The sequence below is a fragment of the Saccostrea echinata genome, unplaced genomic scaffold, assembly GCF_033153115.1.
Source record: "Saccostrea echinata isolate AGI-Se365-2 ecotype Australia unplaced genomic scaffold, CSIRO_AGI_Sech_v1 ptg000001l, whole genome shotgun sequence".
Classification (NCBI taxonomy): domain Eukaryota; kingdom Metazoa; phylum Mollusca; class Bivalvia; order Ostreida; family Ostreidae; genus Saccostrea; species Saccostrea echinata.
In genome coordinates, this window is record NW_026889750.1 from 35,880,033 (window position 1) to 35,906,238 (window position 26,206).

General features: G+C 32.6%; 1 protein-coding gene across 1 annotated transcript; it reads left to right on the top strand.

The window, feature by feature from the left end:
* Positions 1 to 479: 479 nt before the first annotated feature.
* On the top strand, positions 480 to 25,260 carry LOC133178798 (atrial natriuretic peptide receptor 1-like). Its single transcript, XM_061313494.1, has 20 exons — positions 480 to 606; positions 743 to 939; positions 1,422 to 1,547; positions 1,648 to 1,783; positions 2,025 to 2,155; positions 2,315 to 2,423; positions 3,059 to 3,140; positions 4,869 to 4,965; positions 6,100 to 6,267; positions 6,409 to 6,513; positions 13,506 to 13,577; positions 15,872 to 16,037; positions 16,629 to 16,781; positions 19,365 to 19,536; positions 21,073 to 21,213; positions 21,376 to 21,568; positions 21,735 to 21,924; positions 23,010 to 23,093; positions 23,305 to 23,396; positions 24,950 to 25,260. Exons 1-20 carry the CDS (start codon positions 480 to 482, stop codon positions 25,130 to 25,132), a joined length of 2,724 nt encoding a protein of 907 aa, XP_061169478.1. The 3' UTR covers positions 25,133 to 25,260.
* Positions 25,261 to 26,206: the final 946 nt, after the last annotated feature.

A 26,206-nucleotide genomic window follows, 5' to 3' on the forward strand; every position in this document is an offset into this window, starting at 1 on the left:
CATTCAATAAGGTTGGATTGGCCACCATAGCTTTGTATACAAAATTCAATTGGCGGAAAACAGCGGTTCTTATCGAAACATCCTACAGTGAGTAGCTGGCTATTATTTTATTTCTTTAGAAAATTAAAAAAATGACTGAAGATTTTCTTTCAATACCCTGTTTATTTTTCATGGTCGTAGTACAGAGGAATAATGGGAGGGATGGGTGCCAACACTTCTTTTCCCTCCCCCCTTTTTCAAAAAAAAAAAAAATCCATAAATATTTTTACCAATCTGCCCCCAATTATCCATTTTAATGCGCAAAAAAATTACTGATTTCGTGTCATTGTTAAAACCGGGGTGTATTGCATTTAAATTTAAGAACTAAAATTACATCAAAGCAGTGAAGTTTTAGTTTTGCAAAAATCTTACTATATTCAATTTGTCTATTAAAAAAAATATATTTTTTTAAAATTTTTGTAGGTTTATGTTTGAGTGCGATGAACGCTTTTCTTTCCAATGCCGCTGAAAATAAGATAACCATTGCCTTTTACCAGCGTTTCACAGAGAGCCTTTCGACGACCGATATCAATAGTTATCTCTTTGACATAAAGAAATCTGCAAGAAGTATGATTATTTCTTTATCCTTTCTACAAAGTATATTAAACTATTTATCATATATCGCTGAATTTATTTTGGAATCTTTGATTAAACAGGAACACATAAATTAAAAATAAAACTTTAATTACCTCTTAATTACTAGTTGTATTCATGTGCGCCCGAGACAACAATTTCCGAAGAATAATGATACAAGCCCATGCTTCCCGGATGACAAATGGAGACTACGTTTTCATAGATCCTAATTTTACAGCCAACGATGCGCTGTACCGATACAGAACGTGGTTCAACAATGATTCCAATGACGCCATTTCCAGAGAGGCTTTTCGACATGTAATCCATGTGAGTAGAGTTTCCATTTATTCGAAGTTGAACGGTTGTTAATAATAAAACCAAACTGTATATCTTCTAAGAATGTCTAAAGAATGATTGAAGATAGATGATTATATTGAACAGTTAATCGGAAAGATTTAATGAGAATTTTATTAGCATAAATGTTTCATACCTTAAATCGGTATATTCAAATTCATACAAGATCTTATTAAATAGCACTAAAAGTATACGACAATTAACCACTCTCCCTTTAATACTGTAAACCAACTTTTATTCGCGTGCGAGAAATATTCACGACTTTTGCGTCCTACACTTACTCGCGAATAGCAATCGCCGCGAACCATTTATTGTGCTTAGTATTTGTAGAGAATGTTTTCCGAGTCGCGGATTGATTTTAAACTGACGAATCGCGAATAAAAGATTATGCGAATAATAATTGGTTTACAGTAGATTTTTTTATTTAAAAACCATGTTTTGTATACCCTTGATAGTTCAGTACAGCGAGGTGGTTCGATGAGAGTAGCAAAGCTCGACATTTGGAATTAATGAGAACGATTCCACAGCGTATGGCAGAGCCACCTTGGAATGACTCTACAGCACTCGATGAAAATCTTGTTGTATGGTTTTTCACTTACATGTATAAATTTTATTAATGATTATTTGAATACGATTGCTATCATTGAACATTGTTTGCGTACAAAAAATTGTTGTTTTCAGCCACCATCTGCAGCGGCTGCCTTACACGACTCCATGTACCTTGCTGTTCTCTGGTGGGACTATTGTCATAATAACGGACTTGACCACCGAAATGGCATTGGCATGTTTGAGTTTACTCACAACTTGACTTACAGTGGTACGGCAATTTTAAATCGAAACATTAATTCTCTTTTTTGCAAGTTTCTATTGAGACTGAATTCGCTCAACTTAAGAATTAAAGTTCAAATTTAAAGGACACAATTTTTTTTTATGTTAATTTTCTGTGAAAGGGGGTATTCTAATCCGCATTTTCTTTATTTATTGAGCATTCATTTTCCATATTATTCACCATTTACTTTTACGAAATGTTGTGTCTTATGATTCTTATTTAAATTAAGGAACAAGTGGGTATATTCACTTCGATGGTAATGGAGACAAGCAACCCTTATTTTGGTTGGAGGATCTAAAAGTCGAAGGCGATAATCAGAGAATATTTGCAATCGTCGAAACTTACAAAACAGCTTCAGACGTACAGTTTACTATCATTCGTCATCTATAAAATAATAATCCAACTGATATAAGCATACTATTATTTCAGTAAGAGTATGTATATACTCACTATATTGTGTTTTATATGAATTTTATTTAAACCCTAAATGTATACATTACTGGGCGTGTTATTGATCAGATGCTGTCCTTATGGGAGGACCCACTATGGTTTACTGCGGACGGAAAGCCTCCTCTGAGTTCCCCCGTGTGCGGATTCTCTAATGAATTTTGTCCACCCCATGTGAAGGGTAATGCTATGCCATTTCTCAGAATGATATTGAATAAGGCATTTGCATGTGTTTTCTTTTTTGATTCCTTTAAGCTTTACAGTTTTTCAGTATATACTAGGGATGACAATCGAATATAGAATTGGAAGTTGGTTAATCACAAAGTCATATTGTTCCGACCGATTAATCGGTTAATCATATCAAAATACAGATTTTCTTAATATATTTTCCCAAGTAAGCTCTATTCATACACAAAAGAAAATTAGTTATACTCTTTTTTACGCTTGTTCAGAATATTACACATAATATTTTTTTTTTCAATTTTGATAGACAAGAAAGAATAAGAAAATTAAAAATGCCTGAGATGTTAGATACATTGATGATTTTGCAGATTAAATGTTATTATTTGCCATCCCTAATATGTACAGTATGGTACAAGCAAGTGCCATTAATGCACATGGTGTTTGTTCCTGTGTCGGGTAATTTGATCGCTTCACTTGTTTTCAATATGATGTCTAAAGAGAAGTAGAATATTTCTTAAAGCTTTTGAATTTTCAAATTTGCAAAAAAATTTAAAATAAAAGCAACGAAAAATTAAACTTCAGTCAATGAAAACTATTTTCTGCTAAAGTCTTTGCAATGATATTTAATTGTAGATCAAACGATAGATATTGTCATCGCTGCCTCTGTTGTTATCTTCATAATAATCAGCTCTCTGATTGCAATATTCACTGTCAGGTAAACTTCATCCATGTAATTACATATATCAATTTTGATACCATTAATTGACGACGTAGAACCTCACTCACCTATAAATTAAAGTTTATGAAAGAACATTCACATGTCATTAAACTTCAGATGATAGACATTGCGTCCAAATACATTGTAGGTAGAAAGCACGATCTTTTCAGAGAATTGAACAATGACTATATATATATATATATATATATATATATATATATATATATATATATATATATATATATATATATATATATATATATATTTTATATATATATATATATATATATATATATATATATATATATATATATATATATATATATATAAGGGATGTCAAATCGGTCAATATTTGATAATCGGTTACTCGGACGATTTTCCGATCGAGTACCCGGGTACTCGGAAAAAGTGTCTATACATGTAAAAGTTTGAGACCTGTTTACCACATCGATGTTTTCTTTCGTTTATAACATGCTATAATGCATGTACAGTTTGTACATAAACATCGAGCCCAACGAAAACGATTTTTTTTTGGTACTTAATTTATTTATCAAACAAACACAAAAGACATGATCAAATAATACACCAATAATTACAAATGCGTTACAGTTCTTATTTATGAAGACTATTTGGTCAACGGAAGAGAAGGACGCAACTTTGTAATGATTAGTTATAGACTAACGAGAGAGAATATCTTTGGGAACAGTGGGAATGGACTCCGTCGTGATCGCGAGTCGAATATTATTTACGTTTGCAAATGTTTTCTTTGTGATAACTCTGAAAGTTAAGCATGTTAATTTCTCGATATTTACAACTCCACCAGATATGCATAAATTATTTCCCGTTTCCAACTGCCGTTGATGCCCTGGTATGCACAGCAGATAAAAAGTGATTCCTTTAATATATGGTTGTTTCCACCCTATACGCTTTTAACATTTTTTTAATCTTCGGTTAATTATAAATGTTTATTCACTTTTGAACAGCTTGGTGAATTGGTAGCGGTATTTCTATGTATGTCCGATTTCGTTTCCGTATGCTAATTGAATAATCATAGAATAATTAATAGATCATAATTAAACGATGTTCATTGAAAACAAATAATGAAAGCCATCTCAAAATTTAGGGTCACAAGAGGTGAGAACGGCTGTGTACAGTGTCCAGTGATTAATTACTGTATATACACGAACACAGCCACAGGCGATTACGGGTATTAACTGATGAAGGTGACGGTAATTACTGTATAGACATGGACAATGCGTATTTAAATCACATTTTTGGTAAGTTTTTAATAAATATATGCACTTTGAAATATGAAAAAATGTACATCCGAGAAACCGAGTACTTAGTATTTGATACTCGGACGTTCGAGCGAGTACCCGGTTAACCGGGTACTCGTTGACATCCCTATATATATATATATATATATATATATATATATATATATATATATATATATATATATATATATATATATATATATATATATATAAGGCCAGTACACCAGGTCTGCATATGTATATGTACAAGGCCAGTACAAGCATATTCAGTCATATATCAGGCCAGTACATTATATTTACCAGGAAATCGCCTTGAATATTTAGTTTTGGCAAGCTCTGCGGTTAGCCTTTACTTCATCTTATCTAAATAAAATGGAATTGATTTCTTTGTTGCCATTAAAAATAATTTTGTACGACATGAACGTCTTCTTTTGGTCTCTCTTAACAGGAAGAAACAGTATGAACTGCAGATTCTGAAGATGACATGGAAAGTCCAATTTACTGAAATCGGGATGAAAATTAGTAAACGAGGAATAGGAAGTCAGGTAAGATAAAAAGAACTTTAAATTTTCTATGGTTGAATGAGTTATTAAATGGTTCCTTAGTAAACTTTAGCATACTTTCACTTATGAACGATTAGTTGCTCGAATATACCATAGAATAGTTTTGAAAGTTTATATACACTGTACATGCAAAACCCGTTGGAATTTTTTCTCATCATCCATGTGTAACTCTTTTAAAGAAAAGCTTAATAATTTATTAGAAGCACTACTAAGAAGCAGATAAGACTTTTCATTTTGTTATACACTGTATTTTACTCCTTTTCCTTATCTTTTCTCTCATTACTACCATTACATGTAAGTATTTATCTCTAAATAACATATTTCACCTGCCTTCATATAAAAGAAAAATTGATAGCCCATTGTTTAAGATTATCATCATCTATACCTATGTAAGTTGCAAAATATAACAAGAAACGTTCATTAATTGGCAAGTAACTGAACGCATAAAATGTCTGAATTTTACTGAATCGAAAACTGGTTTGAGTGAATGTTGGATACTTTTCACCTTTTAATTTTGAGTGATTACAAATAATATCTTCACAAAATATTGACAGAGAAAATGCAAAGTACCTAGTGTATTGAGGGAATTTTCATTATTTTCTGCCTTACACCAATTTGAAAACTTTACTTTTCAAGACTAAGAATTCTCATGCTTATTTTTCATTTTTTGGTATCGCATCGTAAATTATAAGAAATAATGGAGCATGTTGAGTATCAGTTATGTTTATTTTTACATAGAAGTGACCATGGTCCCATCGCATTTTTCTTTTTCTCCTATATTTCAACAAAAACGCAATTTGCTTTGTTTCTAGGAGGCGTTTTTTAAAAGAATCATCAAGCTGCAATTGATTTAGATACTGTAGATCACGACACCTTATTTTTGCGAGATAAACATTTATTCTTATAAGCGAGAAAAGATTTTCCAGAATTGTGGTCATTGCTCTATATAATATTTAGGAATACTAATATACGCGAGAATGATATTTTCACAAGTAATCTATCTCACATAATTACGCGAAAATAACGTACTCGCGAATAAAAAGTGATTTACAGTATATGTAGATCATGTACTTCATAGTCAGGCAGAGAAGCTGCTTAATCAATCTTACTTTCCAGCTAAGTAAAAGTGCGACATCTTTTGGAGAATCAGGAAGCAGCAGCAACGGGACAGATAATCCTAATTTTACACTTACCGCAGAATATAATGGTCAGATAGTGGCGCTTAAGAAAAGTCCTCTTCTGACGGTCCATCTTTCCCGCACAGATCTGGTGGAACTCAGAGAGGTAGGTGTTTAACCTCTAGGACTATATCGGGAGTCTACATCAGACTTACAACTTACATGGATGTCAAATAAGAGATGAAATCCTTGTATTTGCAACCAAGAATATTCTTATCATAGATCAACTTTGTTTTGATTATTTCAGATGCGTGATTTTATCCATCCTAATGTGAACCCTTTCCTTGGAGCTTGTATTGATTCCCCGAATATCTGCTGCTTGTTTCTGTATGGTACTAAAGGCAGTCTACAGGTTAATATCACAATTTACTAAAGGGTGTCTACAGGTTAATATCACAATTTACTAAAGGCAGTCTACAGGTTAATTTCACAATTTACTAAAGGCAGTCTACAGGTTAATATCACAGTTTACATAAGTAGGATCATATACATATATATATTTTAAGTTACTGAGTTGTACCTGAGTTGAACCTTCAAGTTTAAGAGGGATTTTGTTTCACACACCATTACATGTTTATATTATATTTATGTTGCCCTATTATATCATAAAGAAAGATTTGTTAAATAAATGTTATGTACGAAAAATACACAAAATAAATGATTAAATAGTGACCTAATTATTCCTATGAGGATGTTTGACATACTTTATTTTTTTTTTTTTTAAAAATCAGTTATTCTTTTGTTTAAATCAATTATAAGCAACGAATATAAAGGAAGGAATGAATTACATCAGTCTACGCTTTCTACATGGTCATAAATATGTCTTTCACCCTGGAAGATGTTAATTAAATTTCTTTGATCGCTCTATATTGTTTTCTGCGAGGAAGACTGGGTTTTATAATTATGGCTATCACAATAAAAAGAATCCTTAAAAGACTAGACATGTAATATATATGTGTGTATAATTGAAATCAGTGTCACTGAGCTTTGCATAAGAAAACTACTAAGGCCTCACCCATGCGTATCGAATGGAAAGCCTCATATCAGAATCGATAGTACATAATTTCCTAGATTTTTCTTTATTAGGTAAAATGAAACCCTTTTTATCCGTTTGTTTCCCTTTTAAGATTGTTTGCCTTCAGGGTCATGCTTTATAATTCTTTTGTATAATAATTTATCGCTTGGTAGCATACCACCCAGCTGTTTTTATATTGAATACACTCGCATACAATTTGAGTGTATTTTACAAACCCTGAATTTATTATTATTTTATTTTATCATTATTCTTATTTTTTTTTTTTTTTTTGTTATGCTGTGTCGACAAATTTGACAATTAACAATAGTTTCTTCCATTCACATGTCGACTCGATATATCCAAGTGAACATGAAATAAAAGACATCAGAGAGTGGATGTTTTACTGACGATAGACGATAAAGACCAACTGACAACTTAATTGTATGACATACGGGATGACTTCGGCTTTTCCATCGTCAATTTTCCTTATCTTTGTAGTAATATTCCGCTATCACCTGTCTATGGTGTTTACATATCCCAACTTATTCGATACTTTAGAGCACGATACTCTGATTACAATCATTTTTTAAACCGAGACAGGCTACTGACAGATAAGTTGATGTAACAGGGATTTCAACAACCTCATATAAAGTCAGCATATCGTAATTCTACGGTCGTTACAATGACCTTGTAAACAAATATAACCTATCATAGGCTGCCGTGTTTCATACCAATTGTTAAGCCTTCGTTTTTATAATAATTTTGACTACGAACGTTTACGTCCACCTGATAAATAGTTTAAATACATAGGAATAATGGCGGGTGTGACCGGTCGACAGGGGATGCTTATTTCTCCAAGGCCCCTGATCCCACCTCTGGAATTTTTGGGGTCCGATTTGTATTGTATGTAGATATTTTTAGATCAATCACTGTTCATTATCTTCAACTTTTCAGCTTATATCATGTTAGAGCTGAGGCTATCCAAATATTCGTGTAGACGTACTCCTTTTCCCACTCTTTGTTTATATTTTACGATACTGCCACTTGCTTGAGATAATGTTTAGATATAGATATCCCCCTTTCCATTTTCCCCCTGATATCGATAATTTAACCCTTTAGTCAATAAGCTGTTTTCAAATATATCGTTTTCGACTGATATGTAATACTCTCTTTTTATGTGTCAGTCGAAAACGATATATTTTAAAAACAGCTTATTGAGACTAAAGGGTTACATTATCGATATCAAGTACTGTATATATACAAAATTGGGGAAAAGGTGTATCAACCCCAGAGTAAAAAGGAAAAAAAATGGAAAGGGGGATGTATCCAGCCCCCAAGTGCCTGTGCTTTCGAATGGACTTTTCAGAGACTCATTTCTTCTTGATATTTCCTCTATCCGTTTAAAAATCGATAGTAGCGACATCGGAAAATGACATCAGCTATTCCAAGCCGTTCACACCTAAATATTATTTAAAATAAGACTTGAATTGTTTCATTGAAAACAAAACTTTTTATTTGCATTTGCCAATTTCTTTCTTATATGACAATTCAAATTAAATAGACATTCAATTAAGAAATAAATAACAAGTTTAAAACCTTCACTAGAAAATGAAGTGGGTCGGTCACGTGATCAAATCCTGTGAAGGCCGAAGGTATTTGATCTAGACAATCGAATATAAATATTGCACTAACTGTCCGTCGTAGATTATGACAAAATTACGTAATATGTAAACCGGCTTGAAAAGCGTTTACGCTTCGAATTCATCTGGCAAAGGATTCTGTTTTGAAGGGAATATTCTGTAAAAGGCTAGTTGTGATAATTATAGTGAGCATATTGTTGTTATGGAATTTTTGTTTGAGTAAGAATCGATGTTCGATATTGAAAAGGCACAAGAAACAAATGTTTGATAATAAAAAGTTGGAGCAATTTCGGTATGGATGGAGACACTGGTCCGAGCCAGTTAACTTCAAAACAAGCTTTACTTTATAAAATTTGACCAAAAAACATTGTATCTACTATTTCAGTAAGACATATTTATTTTGATGTAGACACAGAGACAATGGCAACAGCTTATACAGTCATGAAAAGCATGCTAATTGCTAAGTAGAGCAAGTCTTTTTATGTAGATATTATTGCACCGTGTGATTAGGTCACGTAATGACCTATGACCTCTAAAAAGACTTTATACAGGTATGAAGATATTTGCTCTCTGCAAGTTTATATAATAGAGAGATACCACAAATGTATATATTTTTCAATGACATGAAGTTGTCACGTGATAACACTTTCTTGCGTATGGAAAACAAACCGCACGAGACATTTGGAAGTCTAGACTGTGACTTCACATGACGTCGTACATGTATGTTACGTTGCATTTCAATAGCAATAAAGCATTGAATCATTTTTTTTTTTTTTGAAAGATATAGTCTCATAACTGCAACGATGTTTGCAAACAAATTGAGCGCGTTACCGCGTTATGAAAATTTCAAAATAAAAAGCATACTTTAACCTTTTGACCCCTTGCCCGTGTTATAGTGTTTTGAATGCCGTAGCTCTCGTTACACTTTACATGGGGAATGTAAATATAGTCTTTTGTAACACAAATGAAAATATAACTAGAAAGTCTGCTATTGCAAGCAATAGCGTATGTCGCCCCCAACTGGCTTTATTAGAAATGGCCTAAAAGTGTATTTTTCTTTTGTTGTTGTTTTTAAAGAACCTTTTAAAAACATATGGTCCAGTTGCTGGGATTGAACTACCGACTCTTGGATTGTGGAGGATTTGTTGTGCGGGGATAATAGTTTTGACAGTCAGGATTGGTGATTAATAAAAATTTTGATTTCCTCAAAAACCTCTCTTTTGTTTTATTTCTGATTGATGAACATGAAATACATCAGAACACAGATGTTTATACATGTAACTAACACTAACATATCCGGAGAATTGGATTGTATTGAAGAAATAATATCGCTAGTTTTTAGACACTACTGATACCGGAAATAATTTAACTAATACAAGTGGTTTATATAAAGATGAAGTAATCGTAAAAATAAGATGATTTACACACACGCAACAGAAAAAGCATCACGGCAGCAGAATATAAACTCATATATTAGGGAAACTTGATTTACCAAGAGTAAATTTTATATCTCCGTTCATCAGTACAGAAATTCGATTAACTAATTGAGGCAAGAACATTTTCATGAAAATTTATTTGAGTCTTTAGTAGATTTAAAGTCGATCAGAGGTTGAATTCGGGTTAAGAGAAATATTTTATGTTGTTGTTATTCTGAGTGAGGCGCGCGCGGGTGTGTGTAAGGAAGGGGGGGGGGGGTAAAAATGTACAATAACTTTTTTGACTTTACATTAATTAGTTAACAGAATTTTATTTGAAAACTGCATGTGAAAATAAAGCATTACTCAAGAACAAAAATTATCAGAGAAAAACGACTATTATCAAAAACATACTTGCTGCATACAGGAATGTCAAAAACTGTGGTTTTAATATATTTTATGATAGTTGTGCAAGTTTATTTCATTTCTTAAAATAAGGCAGCAATGCTCAATAAATGTATAACTTGTATTATTATACTGTAAAAAGAAAGAAATATCGTTTTCTTATAATTTCATAAAGTAATATCTGTTAATGGGATTTTAAAATACATTGCATCATGTCATGAAATTGACATCAGAAATAAATGGAAATTTAAATTTCTGTTTCTAAATAGACACTTCATTTTTTCATCACTAAAGCAATACCCATTAGCAAAGCGTGGAAAACCATCAACTCGTACCAGTCCTTTCAGTACTTTGATAAAAAGAAACTTCTGATAGCATACAATGGTCACGTGACCGCGACTTTTCTTAAATCATTTGTTCCCTACCTGGCTTCAGAATAAATAAATTATCCCATGCACAACTAGGGTTGGTGATTGTTATGTCTGTAAAGTTTCATGAAGATTTTGAAAGCCATCTACGAGAACGCTCGAGTACAAAAGTAAGGTGAACCAAAATAAGAACTTCGTTCCGAAGCGATGGACCTGCTCCAATTTTTTTTTTTTTTTTTTTTTGAAAACAATTTGATTCAGAAGAGGGAATAAACCTTTAAAGTTTCCAAAAGACTGCTTTCGTAGTTACTGAGAAAAATAGAAATTAAAGAATTTTCACTTTTCGTCCGTTTCAATGACAACGGTAGGAATTTAGAAAAATTTGAATGTTGACTGCACACTTAGAGATTCTAATTATAATTTCTGTAAAGTTTCATCAAGATTGTCCAAGCGACCTCTGAGAACATATGTGAGCACAATACTTTTTTCTGTTTAGTTTTCTTTTAGTTTCTGGTAACTGTGTTCGACAAATTCCAGGGGTTTTTTTTGAAAATAGAATTCACTTTGACACAATGCAAGGAATCATCCATTAAAGTTTCAAAGTGATTGCTTGCGCAGTTACTGAGAAAATCGAAGTTAAAGAATTTTCACTTTTCCTCTGTTTCCATGGCAACAATTGACAATTTGAAAATTTTAAATGCGAATTGCATATCTACAGTTACTGATCATCATTTCCATAAAGTTTCATGATGAATGTTCAAAGGACCAGAAAGAACACTCCCTAACAAACTTCGTCACATTTCGTATGTTTCCATGGCAACGGTAGCCATGTTGAAACTGAAAATTTTTTCCACATATATACAGATGGTCATCATCTTTTATGGAAAGTTCCAACAACAATGCCCCAGCCATCTGCGAGAAATTCCCAGGACAACGTTTTCATGCGTACAATAGCTGTGTCGCCAGACTTCGTTCGGGCCGACATAAATATAAGAAATAAAATATCATTTGTTAGAGTTTGTATGGTCACGTAATGAAATCATATAACGCCTGAAGGGCGTTATACTAGATTTGATCACGTATTAACTTCAGGTCATTGAAGCATTGAATCATTATTTTTTGAAAGATATAGTCTCATAATTGCAACGGTGTGTGCAAACAAATTGAGGAACGCGCGTTACTGCGTTATGAAAATTTGTTTGCACACACCGTTGAAGTTATGAGACTATATCCTTCAAAAAAATAATGATTTAATGCTTATATTTACATTTTTTAACTCCTTGTCTTGAATAAAACGCACACTTTAACCTTTTGACCCCCTGTCCGAGTTATAGTGTTTTGAATGCCATAGCTTTCTACACATTTTATAAGCAAAATACATGTGTAATGTAAATATATCCCATTGAAACTCAAAAATTGATATCTTATTTCTTAAATAACAACGAGTACGACTTGATCCTTACACACCTTTTTTCAGGAAAATGGTCTTTATGAGCAAAAAGGATTCCCCACATAAGATATCCAAGAAATGATATCATTTCGAATTGAAAATAGAAATTGTAAACGATTTACTAGTTCATCTGTTTATAATTAAGATATTCAAATTGGTTTGTAAGAATATTCATAAAAGATTTATTTGAAGAGGTAAAGTAAATGTCTATGCAGATAAATTCTTATAAATATTATAATCGGCCGACCTTATTTCAGTAGGAATGATCTTTTCTTCATCTATTTTTGAGGCAATAAAACAACAGTTTATAAAAAGATTTATTGATCCACTTTTTTATCAGCTGGAGTGTTAGCTCAAAATTCTCAGTTATTATTCAATTGATTTAGACATATACCATTTAGATAAAATCAAAATTCATAATTCTAACACTTCAAATATGTGTAAATAATGAACAGACAGTTAAATGACCAGTTCCTAATTTCTCTTTGATTATTCTTACTCAAATTAGAATCATGGATAAGCTTTTAAAAGTTACTAAATCTAATAGATAATGGTCACTACAGGTAACTCATATATATCACTGAAGGTCCACTGAGGGGATTTTGACTTACCACTAAAGTTAGCGAACGGTCTCTGAAAGGCAACAGAAGGTTCAAGTGGAGATCATTGGAAGATAACGTGTATCTGCTGAATGGTCACTGACATGTAAATGATGACTGAAAGGCACTTGCCATTTAGTGACATAATGACTTGCCATTTAGTGACACAATGACTTGCCATTTAGTGACATAATGATTGACTGATCACTTATTGCCGCCTTTCAGTTTGTCTGAATTTTTTATTTATTTCTGAGATTTTTCTTACATACATGTATAATTTAAAAAGTATTTTTAAAAGGACATGATTCATTTTTCTTTGGTGTTTTTCCTATGCTGTCTATTAATATTGTTACTTAGGTAGACCAATAGAAAAATTATACACGTATGTGAGTTTGATTGACTGTTTTATATAAATGTTTACTTGGATACCAAATTTATGTATTATTTTACAGGATGTTTTGGAAAATGATGACATCAAATTAGAATGGACCTTCAAAATTTGCATCTTAAAAGACATAGCAATGGTAAATAAAGTGAATTGTTTGCATTCCAGCTTCTTAGTTCTTGTATTATTGTAACAACACTATAGATTGCATTTGCTGTATTTTACTCTATCGTTTTACAGTAGGAAAACCATTTACATGACCATAGTGTTATAATTTTATAAGAAATACACTTAACAAAGTTGCTAATTAATGCACCACTATTCACGTAAAGAAGACATTGAATTCATATTTTTTAATCTACTTCAGCTTTTTCAACTAGAAGAAGCAAAAATATTTATTTTGTTTTATTTTGTAGCTCACTTGAGTTGAATACTCAAGTGTACTTTTCGGATCATATTTTGTCCGGCGTCCGTCCGTCCGTGCGTCTGTCTGTCTGTCTGTCTGTCTAAAAACCATTCCCATATATGACCTCTTTTCAAGAACCACAGGGCCAATTTCTACCAAACGTGCTAAAAGCATCCTTGGGTAAAGGGAATTAAAGCTTGTTAAAATAAAAGACTACGCCCTCCTTTTAGTGGAAATATTTAATTAAGAATTTGTGAAAATGTCATAGCATTTTTTTTAAAATCTACTTTTGAACCACTGGGCAACAGATGAAACATATGAAAGCTTCGTCACATAGTGTACATTCAAATTTGTTCAAATCATGATCCCTGAGAGAGGGGTGGGGCCACACTAGGTGATCAATTTTTTACAACGGTTTATATAGGGAAAAAAACTTTAAAAATCTTCCTCTCAAATACAACAATGCCATGATTAGTCATATTTATATGGTAGCATCCTCAGGTATTTTAGATTTAAGTTTCTTCGAATCAAGTCCCTCGGGGATAAAGTGGAGCCACAATGGGAGATCAAAGTTGTACATAAGAATATATAGAGAAATCTTTAGATGTTCTTGTCAAGAACAGCAAAGCCATGATTATCCACGATTATACAAAGCATCCTCAGGTCGTGTACATTCAAATATGTTCAAATCATGTCTCCTATGTAGGGTGAGGCAACGATGGGCTTTCAAAGTTTAACATGACTTCATCGGAAAAATCTTTTAAAAATTTCTTCTTAAGAACAGTAAAGCCATGACAAGTCAAAATTATATGGAAGCATCTTTATTATAGATTCAATTTTGTTCAAATCATGAGCCACAGGGATAGGGCTGGGCCATAATTGGCAATCCAATACATAAGAATATATAGAAAAATCTTAAAAATCTTCTTGTCTAGAACAGCAAAGCCATGAGTAGTCGTATTTATATGGAAACTTCTTCAGGTTGTGTGTAATCTTGTAGATTAGAGTTTGTTAAAATCATAACCCCTGGCGGTAAGGTTTGGCTACTATGGTGATCAAAGTTTTACATAGAACTCATTTTAAAATCTCCCAAGAACCACCGGCCAGAAAAGATGAAGCTTTTTGAAAGCTTCGTTATATACCGGGTAGTGTAAATTTAATTTGTTCACATCATAACCCTGGGGGTAGGGTGGAGCCACAATGGGCGATCAAAGTATTACATAACGGTAATAGAAAGGAAAAGTCTTTAGAAAGTTCACAGAAACAGCAAAGCCGTGATTAGTCATAATTAGATGGAAGCATCCTCAGGTAGTTAATATTCACTTTGTTCAAATTAAGACTCCCAGGGATAGGGTAGAGCCACAATGTGTGATCAAGCTTTACATAAAAAAATATAAGAAAAATCTTTAAAAATCTTTTCTCTCAAGAAGAGTCATGATCAGACATACATGTATTTATGAGGAAGCTTCCTCAGGTAGTGTAGATTCGAGTTTTATTGTAATCATGACCTCCGGGATTGAGGTAGGGCCACAATATATGATTAAATTATTTATTAAGAATAAATAGGCAAAAAATATGCTGTTGAAGGGCCTTAGTTAATCAGGTGAATGTTGTTGCCCATGGGCCTTTTGTTTTTTAAACCCCTTCAAAGAAAACCCTGAAGACACAATGCTTTTTTATGGCCAAATGTAGCATATCCGCTCATGTTTTTTCTGAGTTTTTATAAATGCAAACATGAAGAACACAATAAAGATAATGGAAATTTATTCGTCCTTAAAAAATTGTGAGCTCAGTTTTTTTAATAAGTCTGAAATTTAAAAATCTTAATTCTAACTATGGAAACATATTTAGACATCAGGTATGGCTTTAACAAGTTTTGAAAAGGTAAATATTAATTTTCTAGGATCGTGCTTTATCAATTTTGTCTAGTAACTTTAAAATAGAAAATACAAAAATTATCATGATGTACATGTAGTAAACATTTGATATATTCAGATTATAATACTGATATTACGATTCTTTTTCAGGGTATGAAGTACATCCACTCTTCCATTCTGAAATCACATGGCAGTCTCAAAAGTTCCAACTGTATCATTGACAACAGATGGACTGTGAGAGTCACAGATTATGGAGTTTCAGCTTTCTTCAACCAAAAGAGACTGAAAAACCTTACAAGGATGGAAGATTTCAAGGGTATTGTTAATTACTTGTAATAATTAAATTCAAATAAAAGATGACTCAGATATTATCATTGGGTGGCATAATCTACATATATTTGTCATAGACTATAAACATCTGAGGTATGAACAACTATGAATATATGCATAAGCATGGCACAAAGATCTTAACACTAAATGAAGACAGTTTGCATTCGTATATAATAAAAATATACCATCCTATTCACAAATGCGGGTCTGTTTCATGTTAATATATATGTATAGAATATTTAACTTCAATATGTCGATTTGATTCAATATGATTCAGTCTATTATATGAATACATATATATGGAGTATTTGATAATGATATTTAATTAAGGAGGTTTGTTTTTGTTTGTTTTTTTTGTTTGTTTTTTCACATAAAATGGTGTAAAGTCCAAATTCTATTAAAGATTCTTTTAAGCACGAACCTTAAGTTCAGTAATATTACTTGTCATAATAATGCTTTCATTTTCAACTTAAATAAAGAGTATTCATTTGAATACTTTAAATCTGAAAAAAAAATGAAGTTCACATAATAGTTCATAAAGGAAATGATACTAAGAACATAATATTTTTCATTAAAGATTTATTGTGGACTTCCCCAGAAATTCTGCAATGCGATGACATAATGCCAAGAAATGGAACACCCGCTGGGGATGTATATAGTTACGGGATAATTCTACATGAGACATTCTACAGGTGTGGAACATTTCCTGTAGCGGGCAAGACTTACAAAGGTAATTCAGGATTATGTATACCAATTAAAGATTCCTTAATTTTATCCATTATGAGGATTTCAATAAATTTCTATGATCAGTAGAATAAAACTCTCTCTCTCTCTCTCTCTCTCTCTCTCTCTCTCTCTCTCTCTCTGTGTGTGTGTGAGGGTGTGTGTGAGGGTGTGTGTGTGAGGGTGTGTGTGTGTGTTGGGGGGTGGGGGTAGATGTCCATAAATAAACCAAGAAACCCCAAAATTCTAGAATGTATTTCAAACTATTTCTCATCCATCATTGAATCACACAACATTTACTACATATAAATCTGATCACTGCGATCGCGGTTCGGGAAAAATGTATATAACATGAAAACTGTTTTAGAACAATGTAATTGCACTAGTGAAATAAAGCCATGTCATGTAAATACATATGAAATTTAAAAGTGTGCACATAGTCCAGTAAACTGTTGAAGTCTTACTTTTACAATCGACGGTTGCCTTTTGCAGCTGAAAGGTACAAACTACAAAAAGGTATCTCTATTAGCGTTTGTTTTCGTTATACTGAGAAAATCTAGACTTTAGAATTGGTAATACATTATTAAGTACTATTCCACGTAAGAATCAGGCAGGTAGCACTAATATCTTGATAAGGTGAGTTCGTCTTTTTAGTTTAATGATTTGAACTTCCATGAATATTCTAAGAATTCAATGACAACAACATTCTTCCTTACATCATTTCAAACATCTGTGTTTCACTTTGTTAACAGGTATTTGTTATTGTTATTGTATCTGTTATTGTTAGTTTTTACGTGTTACCGGGTGTATTCAATTGGTCAAGTTTGCAAACATCACTAAGCACGGACTGACAATACTAGCGAGTTGGTTTTGCTTTCTATCATTTCTACTCTGAACTTTCTGGATTATGGTTTACATATTTTTCATTAATACACAACAAAAATTCTACTTTTCCTATGTACACGCATGTATTATGGATAAAGTTTACTTTGTTAAAGTGCAAGGATATGTATCAATCAAACACGTCCCGAAAATCTTACTTTTAATAATTTCCAGATAAAAATTTTCTTAACTCGATTTTAATATATTTCGGTGAGAAATGCTCTAGCAACATGTAAATTATGATATTATTTAGAAAATGTTAGAAAATATGAGCTTTAGATTAAGGATTATCTCCCTCATACAAAGCTCTGATCCTTCGACGTATTTGGCTACAGTCTTTGGCATTCCTTTTTGTTTTGCTCTATAAAGTTTCTTTTATTTAATATTTCGGATTTCCAACGTTTCCTCATGAGCATCACTGAAGAGACATAATTTGTCGAAATGCGCATCTGGTGCATCAAAATTGGTACTGTATGAGCTTTAGATCTGTATCCCAGCCCCTTTAAGACTTTAACACTTTTGGTAACAAACACCTATTAACACATGCATTGAGGATGACATCTTATGGGGTCTTTCCGAGAAGCTTGGAAAAATATCTCGAATGTATTTACATCACTTGATGTTAAAATTTTATCCAAAGTGGAATCTTTTCCTATTTAATAAAGTATTGGATAGACAGAATTTATTTTCCCTTCTGTGGTATATTAAGATAGTACCTTTACATTCAATGAAGGCAAGCTCCAGACCCTACATTTATTTAAATGTTTATGAAAAGAGGGTTGTAATGGACCTACGTAACGCAATCGAGGTTTTTTCTACTTGCCGGAAAGGCCCGAGAAGCTGGTGCATTGAGGTGTCAACTGCTTACTTACTGTTTATTTTTTGTGTTAATTTATGGAAACCCAAAGTTGATTGGTACTTCTTATTGAGAAAAGGCTGCCCGGAAAAAAATTGAATGAAGTTTGTCAGGGGTCCCATGGCCACGAGTGGACTCAGGACCCCAATATTGTTAGAATCAGATGCCAACAGCGATGCGAGACAATTTGAGGAATTAATCTGTAGTTGATAAACTTTCTTCGTTAGGGCCTAAACTTCTAAAAATTTCACGACCTTTGAACTTCTATGATTTTCAGTTCAGTAGGAACCATCAAGTCTTCTTAATCTTTTTCTAATATAAGTTTATTTCAAGTTACCTTTATTTACTTTCAAACTACCCCCCCCCCCCTTCATTCTCAGTGCAATGTCCATGTAGTAAATTTCTCAAAATTAAATCCAGATCTTTCATTGGATTGAAAAAAAAATTAGGGAACTGTTGTCATGACCAGGTAAAAACTTTCTGAAAGGCCTGAAAGCTATTGCTTCATTGATCTAGAAAACATAATCATAACCTTTAACGACAATGACATATAATAGAGCAGTGGTTTATATTTCTGAAGAGATGAACAGAAAAAATAATCTTTTTACTCGTAAATTCTTCAAATATCATTGATGGAACTCATTCCCCTTGACATGTTTCATTATTTTGCTGCCAGGCATTTCTTTTACATGTGGAATTTATCAAAAATTTTATTTAGCATTAATTAATCTTGAAAATAGCTATTTCGGTATTTATTAGGTTCTAACTTTCATTGTCCTACTTCGCACTTTATACACATACGCACGCATGCACAGCTTTTGGTACTCAATATAATTGTAATTTTCGTTGCAGATATAATACAGGATATTTGTAATGGCGTTATTTACACGCCTGATCTCAATAAGTCTGAAAATGTGAAACCTCAGATGTTGAATTTAATGAGATTGTGTTTGAATGAAGACCATCGACAAAGACCTGACTTCAATAGAATCCTTAACTTCATTCGAGAAAACAACATTGAGGCGTAAGTAATCCATATACTTTTTCCCTAACAGCTTAGGTGTCTTTTGATGGAATCGAGTAATGAATCATATAATGATGTGATCTGTGTATATCATTAGTAATAATTAATGCTAAATGTTATAATGAGCATTCCTGAATAATGTTACTCTGTCGTCAGCCGATCCTGGTCATTAAAATAATATTTCAGATTATCGGCTGCTCCAGGGGAGCTTGAGATTATGATAAGAGGTTGAATTAATTCTAAAAAATTTAATACTACTGCTGATAGACGAATAGAAAGAGTTTCGTCCTAGTGTTATTATGGTAACTGTGGTCAAAATGTAGCCTCCAGACGACTTCAATATAAAATTTTATCAAAAAATGGTGAATCATTTTTAAATAATTCCATCTCAAGACAAACATGATTGCCCACTTAGAACAGTGGTTAGAGTGTTTCGTTTTAGATTCGCGAAGTAAGGAGTTGATCCGTAAATTACTTGTACTGTTCCATCGGGTCCTTCGATTATAAAAGCCTAGGCCCCTTTTCGCAGAAGTTACTGGCAGTGAAATATCCTTTAATGTTTAATGGCCTTTGGTACCGCATACAAAACTTGATTTGCAGTCTTTCACTGGCAACTGAAGGCGTCCCACCATAAGTGAAAAATTTCGAAGGAACATAAAGCAAACAAACTAGTTAACTCATAGGAACAGCATTTCTACATAAGATCAAAAGGCAAGCTTTCTTCTACAATCTAGCTTTGATTGTTAAAATCAAAAGGGGGAGACTCAAGAACCTTTAATTTTTTTTTTTTTTTTTTTTTTTTTTTTTTTGAAAAACGAATAAAGATTAAGAAAGTCATTCTAATATTAAAGCTTTTTTTTGATAGGAAGAACTTATTTTAACAACAAAAAGAATCCTAAAAGTTATAAAATTACTAAATAAAATTCTAATTTATCGATTCAAAACTAGGGAAAAGTAGAAACAGTGTAAATTATGTATTCCAGATATATGTGCCGATCCTTATGTTGGAAGTTCGAATTCCAACACTGGTCATTCGGATGAGATATTGTAAATAGAGGCCCCGTGTCGCTGTAGTACCCTCACTCCTCAACAGCAATAACTGTCGAGTACAGGTTTAATTTTTTTCTATCAACATGACTGAAATATTCTCGAAAGAACTTAAGTCAAAATAACAAAACAAAGCCCCCCCCCCCCAAAAAAAAAAAATACAACACAAAAAAAAGCGATATGGAAAATAAAGGTATTTAATTTTGTAACATACAAGGATATTTATTTCGGTAAACATATACAGATAAATACACTGGATTAATACCAGAATACCAATGCTATGATTAATGGAGATTCAATTATAGTAATGATATTATCTAAGCAATTTTCCTTGAAGTTATAGAAATGGTACCATCAATCTGTATTCTTTCAAATCACTACCTTTGTTCACGAACACACATTAATGAAGGTCTTGAATATAAATACTTTGGTAATTGCCGGAGAACCATTACTAATGATTGTGATACTCTGTATATTGTAATTACACAGGAGCGTGAGTATAATTGATTCCATGATTAACATGCTGGAGAAATACGCAAATAACCTTGAAGATCTGGTGGAGGAAAGAACGGTCGCACTAAATGATGAAAAAACGAAGACAGATCGTCTTCTCTATCAAATGTTGCCCAAGTAAGACTTCCTATCATGGAGTTGAAGCCAATACAATACTCAGATCAGTGAAATCAGTGTAATCTAGTATTTCAACGAGATTTGTTTGATGTTGAAGTCTCTCTCTCTCTCTCTCGATCGATCGAAGAGTTAAAATCTATTAGATGTATTATTTCATTAAAGATTAGTTGCTGATAAATTGAAGAGAGGAGAAGTGGTTCTCCCAGAAGCGTTTGAGGCTGTTACCATATTCTTTTCTGATATTGTGGGGTTTACCACAATTGCAGCTAAACTGTCTCCTCTGGACGTTGTTGACTTCCTCAATGATGTTTACACATTATTTGATGACGTTATTTCCAGATATGACGTTTATAAGGTATTAAACCTTTTTCTGTGATATCAAAACATCCTGTGATTTTTACCTCATTTCTTCTGAGGAATAATCATTTCTTTGATTAGTTTTCATAAAACATACTAATTCAAGATTATTGTCAATTTCATGCAACTTCTTTTTATTAACTTAAATCAAATTTTCAATGCAGGTAGAAACAATCGGTGACGCCTACATGGTTGTAAGCGGTTTGCCAAAAGATAATGGCAGCAGACATAGCGGGGAGATAGCCAGTATGTCCTTGTCAATATTGACAAGCCTCCAGTTCTACAGAATGAGGGCTATTCCTGAACAAAAAGTCATGGTTCGAATTGGACTACATACAGGGCCAGTGTGTGCAGGTCTTTCTCATTTCATCAAATATATATAATTCTGTGATCTATCTTCTATAATGATTATAACTGTGTATATTATTAGTAGTTAGAAGTTATTCTCCATCAAAAAGGTGCAAAGCGTAACACAATTAAGAGTATAATTTACAACCAGGTAATTATTAATGTGAAATAATATTCAGTAGACGTTTATAAATGTATTTACATTCTTTCATTTTATAAAGATTGTGAATCTGGTTTGTAAATGTTTTAGTGCACCTTCATCCTTATACGATACTAACAGCAGTCAACTTCTTGTACTAATTAAACACTACATGCTGAGAGATCCGGAAATTGAAACTCATATGGCTCCGCCTGTAACTAGACAATTTGTAACAATACACCGACCATTCTTGTAGACCAATAATCAATAAGGATATGGCTACTCATATCAGACAAGCTGGACATGATCATAAATGATCTTTTCCGATATGGAAAGGCAATGTCATTGTAATTAAAACTTTCATCATGAACTCTTTGGTAAGACGAAGCAATGGTGACCAATTTTATATTAATGAATCTGTAAAACAGTTTATCACATATTTACTCCTTTATACAGTGGATATAGGTCATAGAATATAGTTTTCATATTCACAGTCGTGACGTAACAATGGCTTATAAGAGTAAAACATATGGTGGCCATGTGCAAAAATGTGATAAAAAGAATCTCCCAAGGTTTATGGTCAGTTATGATTTTTTATCCAACTCGTTTTGTGTTTCTATCACCTCGCCAAAACACACAAGGCGTTGGATAAAAAATTCATATCCAACCACACACCATGGGAGATCCTATCTATATGTAATTCTTTGTTCAAAACATGGTGTCTAGTAAAAATATATGATTATGTAAAGTGTCGACAGCCTTTCAAAATTCCGGATCCGAGACCTTTTTTTTTTTGCTAAAGCTTGTTATTGATGGAAATTATAGAGGCCAATTTATATTCAAATATACCATGATTATGTTTTTTAGTAATCAGTACGCTTCACTAATCCGGACAATTTGATCGGGATCACAAATTTCCGGATTAACGATACTCGACTGTAATACCTTTCAGGTGTAGTTGGACACACAATGCCTAGATACTGTCTATTTGGAGACACGGTCAACACTGCATCCAGGATGGAAACATACGGAGAAGGTGTTAAAGCGGTTCTAACTCTTCAATCTTCTCATTACTTTGAAAAAAAGTTTTTTCTTTAAATACTGGAGTCAATTATTATTATTTGAATTCATGGCAAATACCACTCTTAGAGGCTATGTCTTAGAAATCTATAATAGTTTTGATAAAGTTTGATGAAGACATACGTTAATGTACAAACTTGCCAAAGAGGATGTTATATTTTTTCAAGGCGGAAAAATACATATTACTGGCATGACAAGGAGTGCTTTGGCTGACTTAGGAGGGTATAATATTGCTGAAAGGGGATTCATAGATATCAAGGTATAAAGAGTTCTGCAATTATCAATAGGTATATCATTTTTATGTACCTTGTATATTTAAAGATTTTTTCATAATGGCTTGCTCGCTAATGCATTATTATTAACAAGTCTCTTTGATATACTCCACATGTATGTCTACATAAGTAAATAGTCTTCATCAACCAAATTGAATTTGAATTACAATACTTATGATGGATTCCTAAACATCTATATATCCTTACAAAGATACATAGTGGGTTGTAGTTAATATCCTACTTCTCTTTACAACACACGAAAATATTATCACCACAGAAGGAAACAAATTCATAAGAACAATAAATTCGATAAATGGTATTACTGAGATGTGGGTACTTTTAAACTCCAAGGAACTTTTGGAAAATTTAAAGAAACCAAATTTAGCAAAACTCAATAGCATCAAAACGTGCGACTTTATTTGCAACATTTTATACAACCATTCCCCACGGTAAATTAAAGACCAGGCTTTTTTTGACATCATACACAACTGCTTCTCGATTAATAAAAATGGAAGTCATAAATTTGTATACCTTGACATTGGTCATCTTTAACCTTATTTATTTTTTAAAACAACGTCCAAATACAATTCATAAGTACCACGAGTTTCCATAGAAATTAGCCGGACTAGACACAAACTATCTTAAATTACTTAAACGCCTCTCTTGCTAGAGGTGTTGAAATCTCCTCTGCAAAGACGTTTTAATTTTTAATTTATTTTTTTTTAAATCGAATTTCTTTTTTTTTCAAGATGAGCAATATTCATATTAGTCATCTGAATATGCAAGCATTTAGATTCAGATTCAAGTTTGTTCAAATCATGGCCTCAGGTGCAGGAGAGAACAAAGTTTGAAAACTGATAATACGGAATTTACACAAAAATCTTTTCAAGAGTAGTAAAGCCGCTATACATATTTAAGATACGCAAACACCCCAAAATGTGTAGAAAATCTCTTTTTTCAAAATATTGATTGTTTTTAAAATTATGCATCTTTAGGTTAGGATGGGGCCGAAATCGGGAACGATTTTTTTTACGTAATAAACGTAATTTGGAAGAAAACAATTAAAATATTTCCGGAACAAGGCCACGCTCTTCCTGTATATATGAAGCATCCACATGTTATGTTGATTCAAATTTTGATAAGTCATGATCCTTTGGAGCTAAGGTGGTGCCACCGTATAGAGGCAATTTTTTTTATAAAAGTAAAAACAAAGAAAAAATCTACTAAAATTCATGTCTATTCAAAGAACAGCAAAAGAAACGTGCGTCCTGGGCCTCTTCTTTCATTTCGGGCTTTTTTTTTGTCTGTTTTCGGAATTGTTTTAAATTTGTTATAACTATACCTTCTACTAAATGTAAGCTTTTGCCATGGCGCTTTTCTAAGATTCTTTAGACGTTTTAAACATTAATGTCAAAATGTGAAAATCATTCTTTGGTTTTATTGGTTAGATTTTCTTAAATTTGTACTTTCTTTTTTTTATACAAAGAGTTCAGATAGAATGCTCTATGGTTATCCAAGTGACGTTTCTTTCTTTATTTAGGGAAAAGGTCAGATGTTCACATATTGGCTTCTGGGAATGGTAAGAAAGGAAAGTCAATCACAATCTACATCAGGAATGACAAAGAAGAAGTTTTCTAAAGTTCGCAGTGTGTCTCCATCTTTAAAGCAAGGAACAACAGATATAGACTTACTTGATTGCTACAACACTGATCATTACTGCTAGGATCTTCGTACAACGCAAAGCAGGGTTGTATTTGTTTAACAGTAACCAAAACATGATTTATTCATTGCTGTTATGCCAGCGGGCCAAACAGCAGAATACTGACTAACAAGGTTCAATTGAAAATTTGAAAAGCGAAAGCACTTGCTTAAAACACGACACCATTTGAACATCTAAAAAAAATATAAGCGAGGTTCACTTAAGGCTTCCTTGATCCTGTGAATTTCTGAAAAATCAAAACTGCTCAATTTTATTTGACAATGCATCAAACATCACTTGGACCCTTGATGATTGTATTTCCTTTGAAATGACGTACTTTTCGCACTAGAACATGCATTATGACGTCATGAATTGCGTCATAATACCCAGATTCTGAAAATTCCTTCAAAAATGGTCAGAATTTAAAGCTGTTTTTCAATTAATTGAACACAACACAGCCTCTGATCCAAAGTGTGCAGGAATATTTTTATAGAACTGTCTGAAGTTTATAGAGCATATTTTATTTTTTGGATCAAGAGTTGTGTTCATTTATTTATGCTTTGCTGAAGTTACTCAAATACACCTGTTTTCTGCAAAATGCAAGAACAATGCAACTTCACAAAGCCTGTTTTCAAACGCCTTTTTTCTCAAAGGAAAACTTTTTAAATAGGAAATGAAAGCACTAAGTCTCTACTTTATATTGATATATGAAATGGGACATAGGGTATAAGTAAATTTATTGGGGTAGACATTACCTATTCCCCATTTCTAGCCTTAGTCGTCAGTTTGAAAACTTAATAATACGAGGGCTTTTCAAAATTTACTATTATTTTCTCTTACAGACGTCAAAAACTGAGCGAAAATGTTTAGAAAATGAAAGCTTGCATTCCTTATAATGCCCTAGACGTCCAAGAATTTACGATTTGTGACTTCTTGATATGTCCTGTTAAATCACCAAAAATTAATATCAATTTACAATGACTTAGGTTATATTTAATAAAAAAATAGTGACATCGTCGTTAAATGTGACCTTTTTTACAAGCCTGGAATTTTATATGTATAAACTTATTTTGATGACCATATAAGTAAAGATTCTTC

Coding starts and splice junctions, on each gene's coding strand:
- LOC133178798 (XM_061313494.1), top strand. CDS start 480: ATGAACGCTTTTCTTTCCAATGCCGCTGAAAATAAGATAACCATTGCC. Junction 2,156..2,314: donor CTTACAAAACAGCTTCAGAC/GTACAGTTTACT, acceptor GTTATTGATCAG/ATGCTGTCCTTATGGGAGGA. Junction 16,038..16,628: donor AAGGATGGAAGATTTCAAGG/GTATTGTTAATT, acceptor TTTTCATTAAAG/ATTTATTGTGGACTTCCCCA.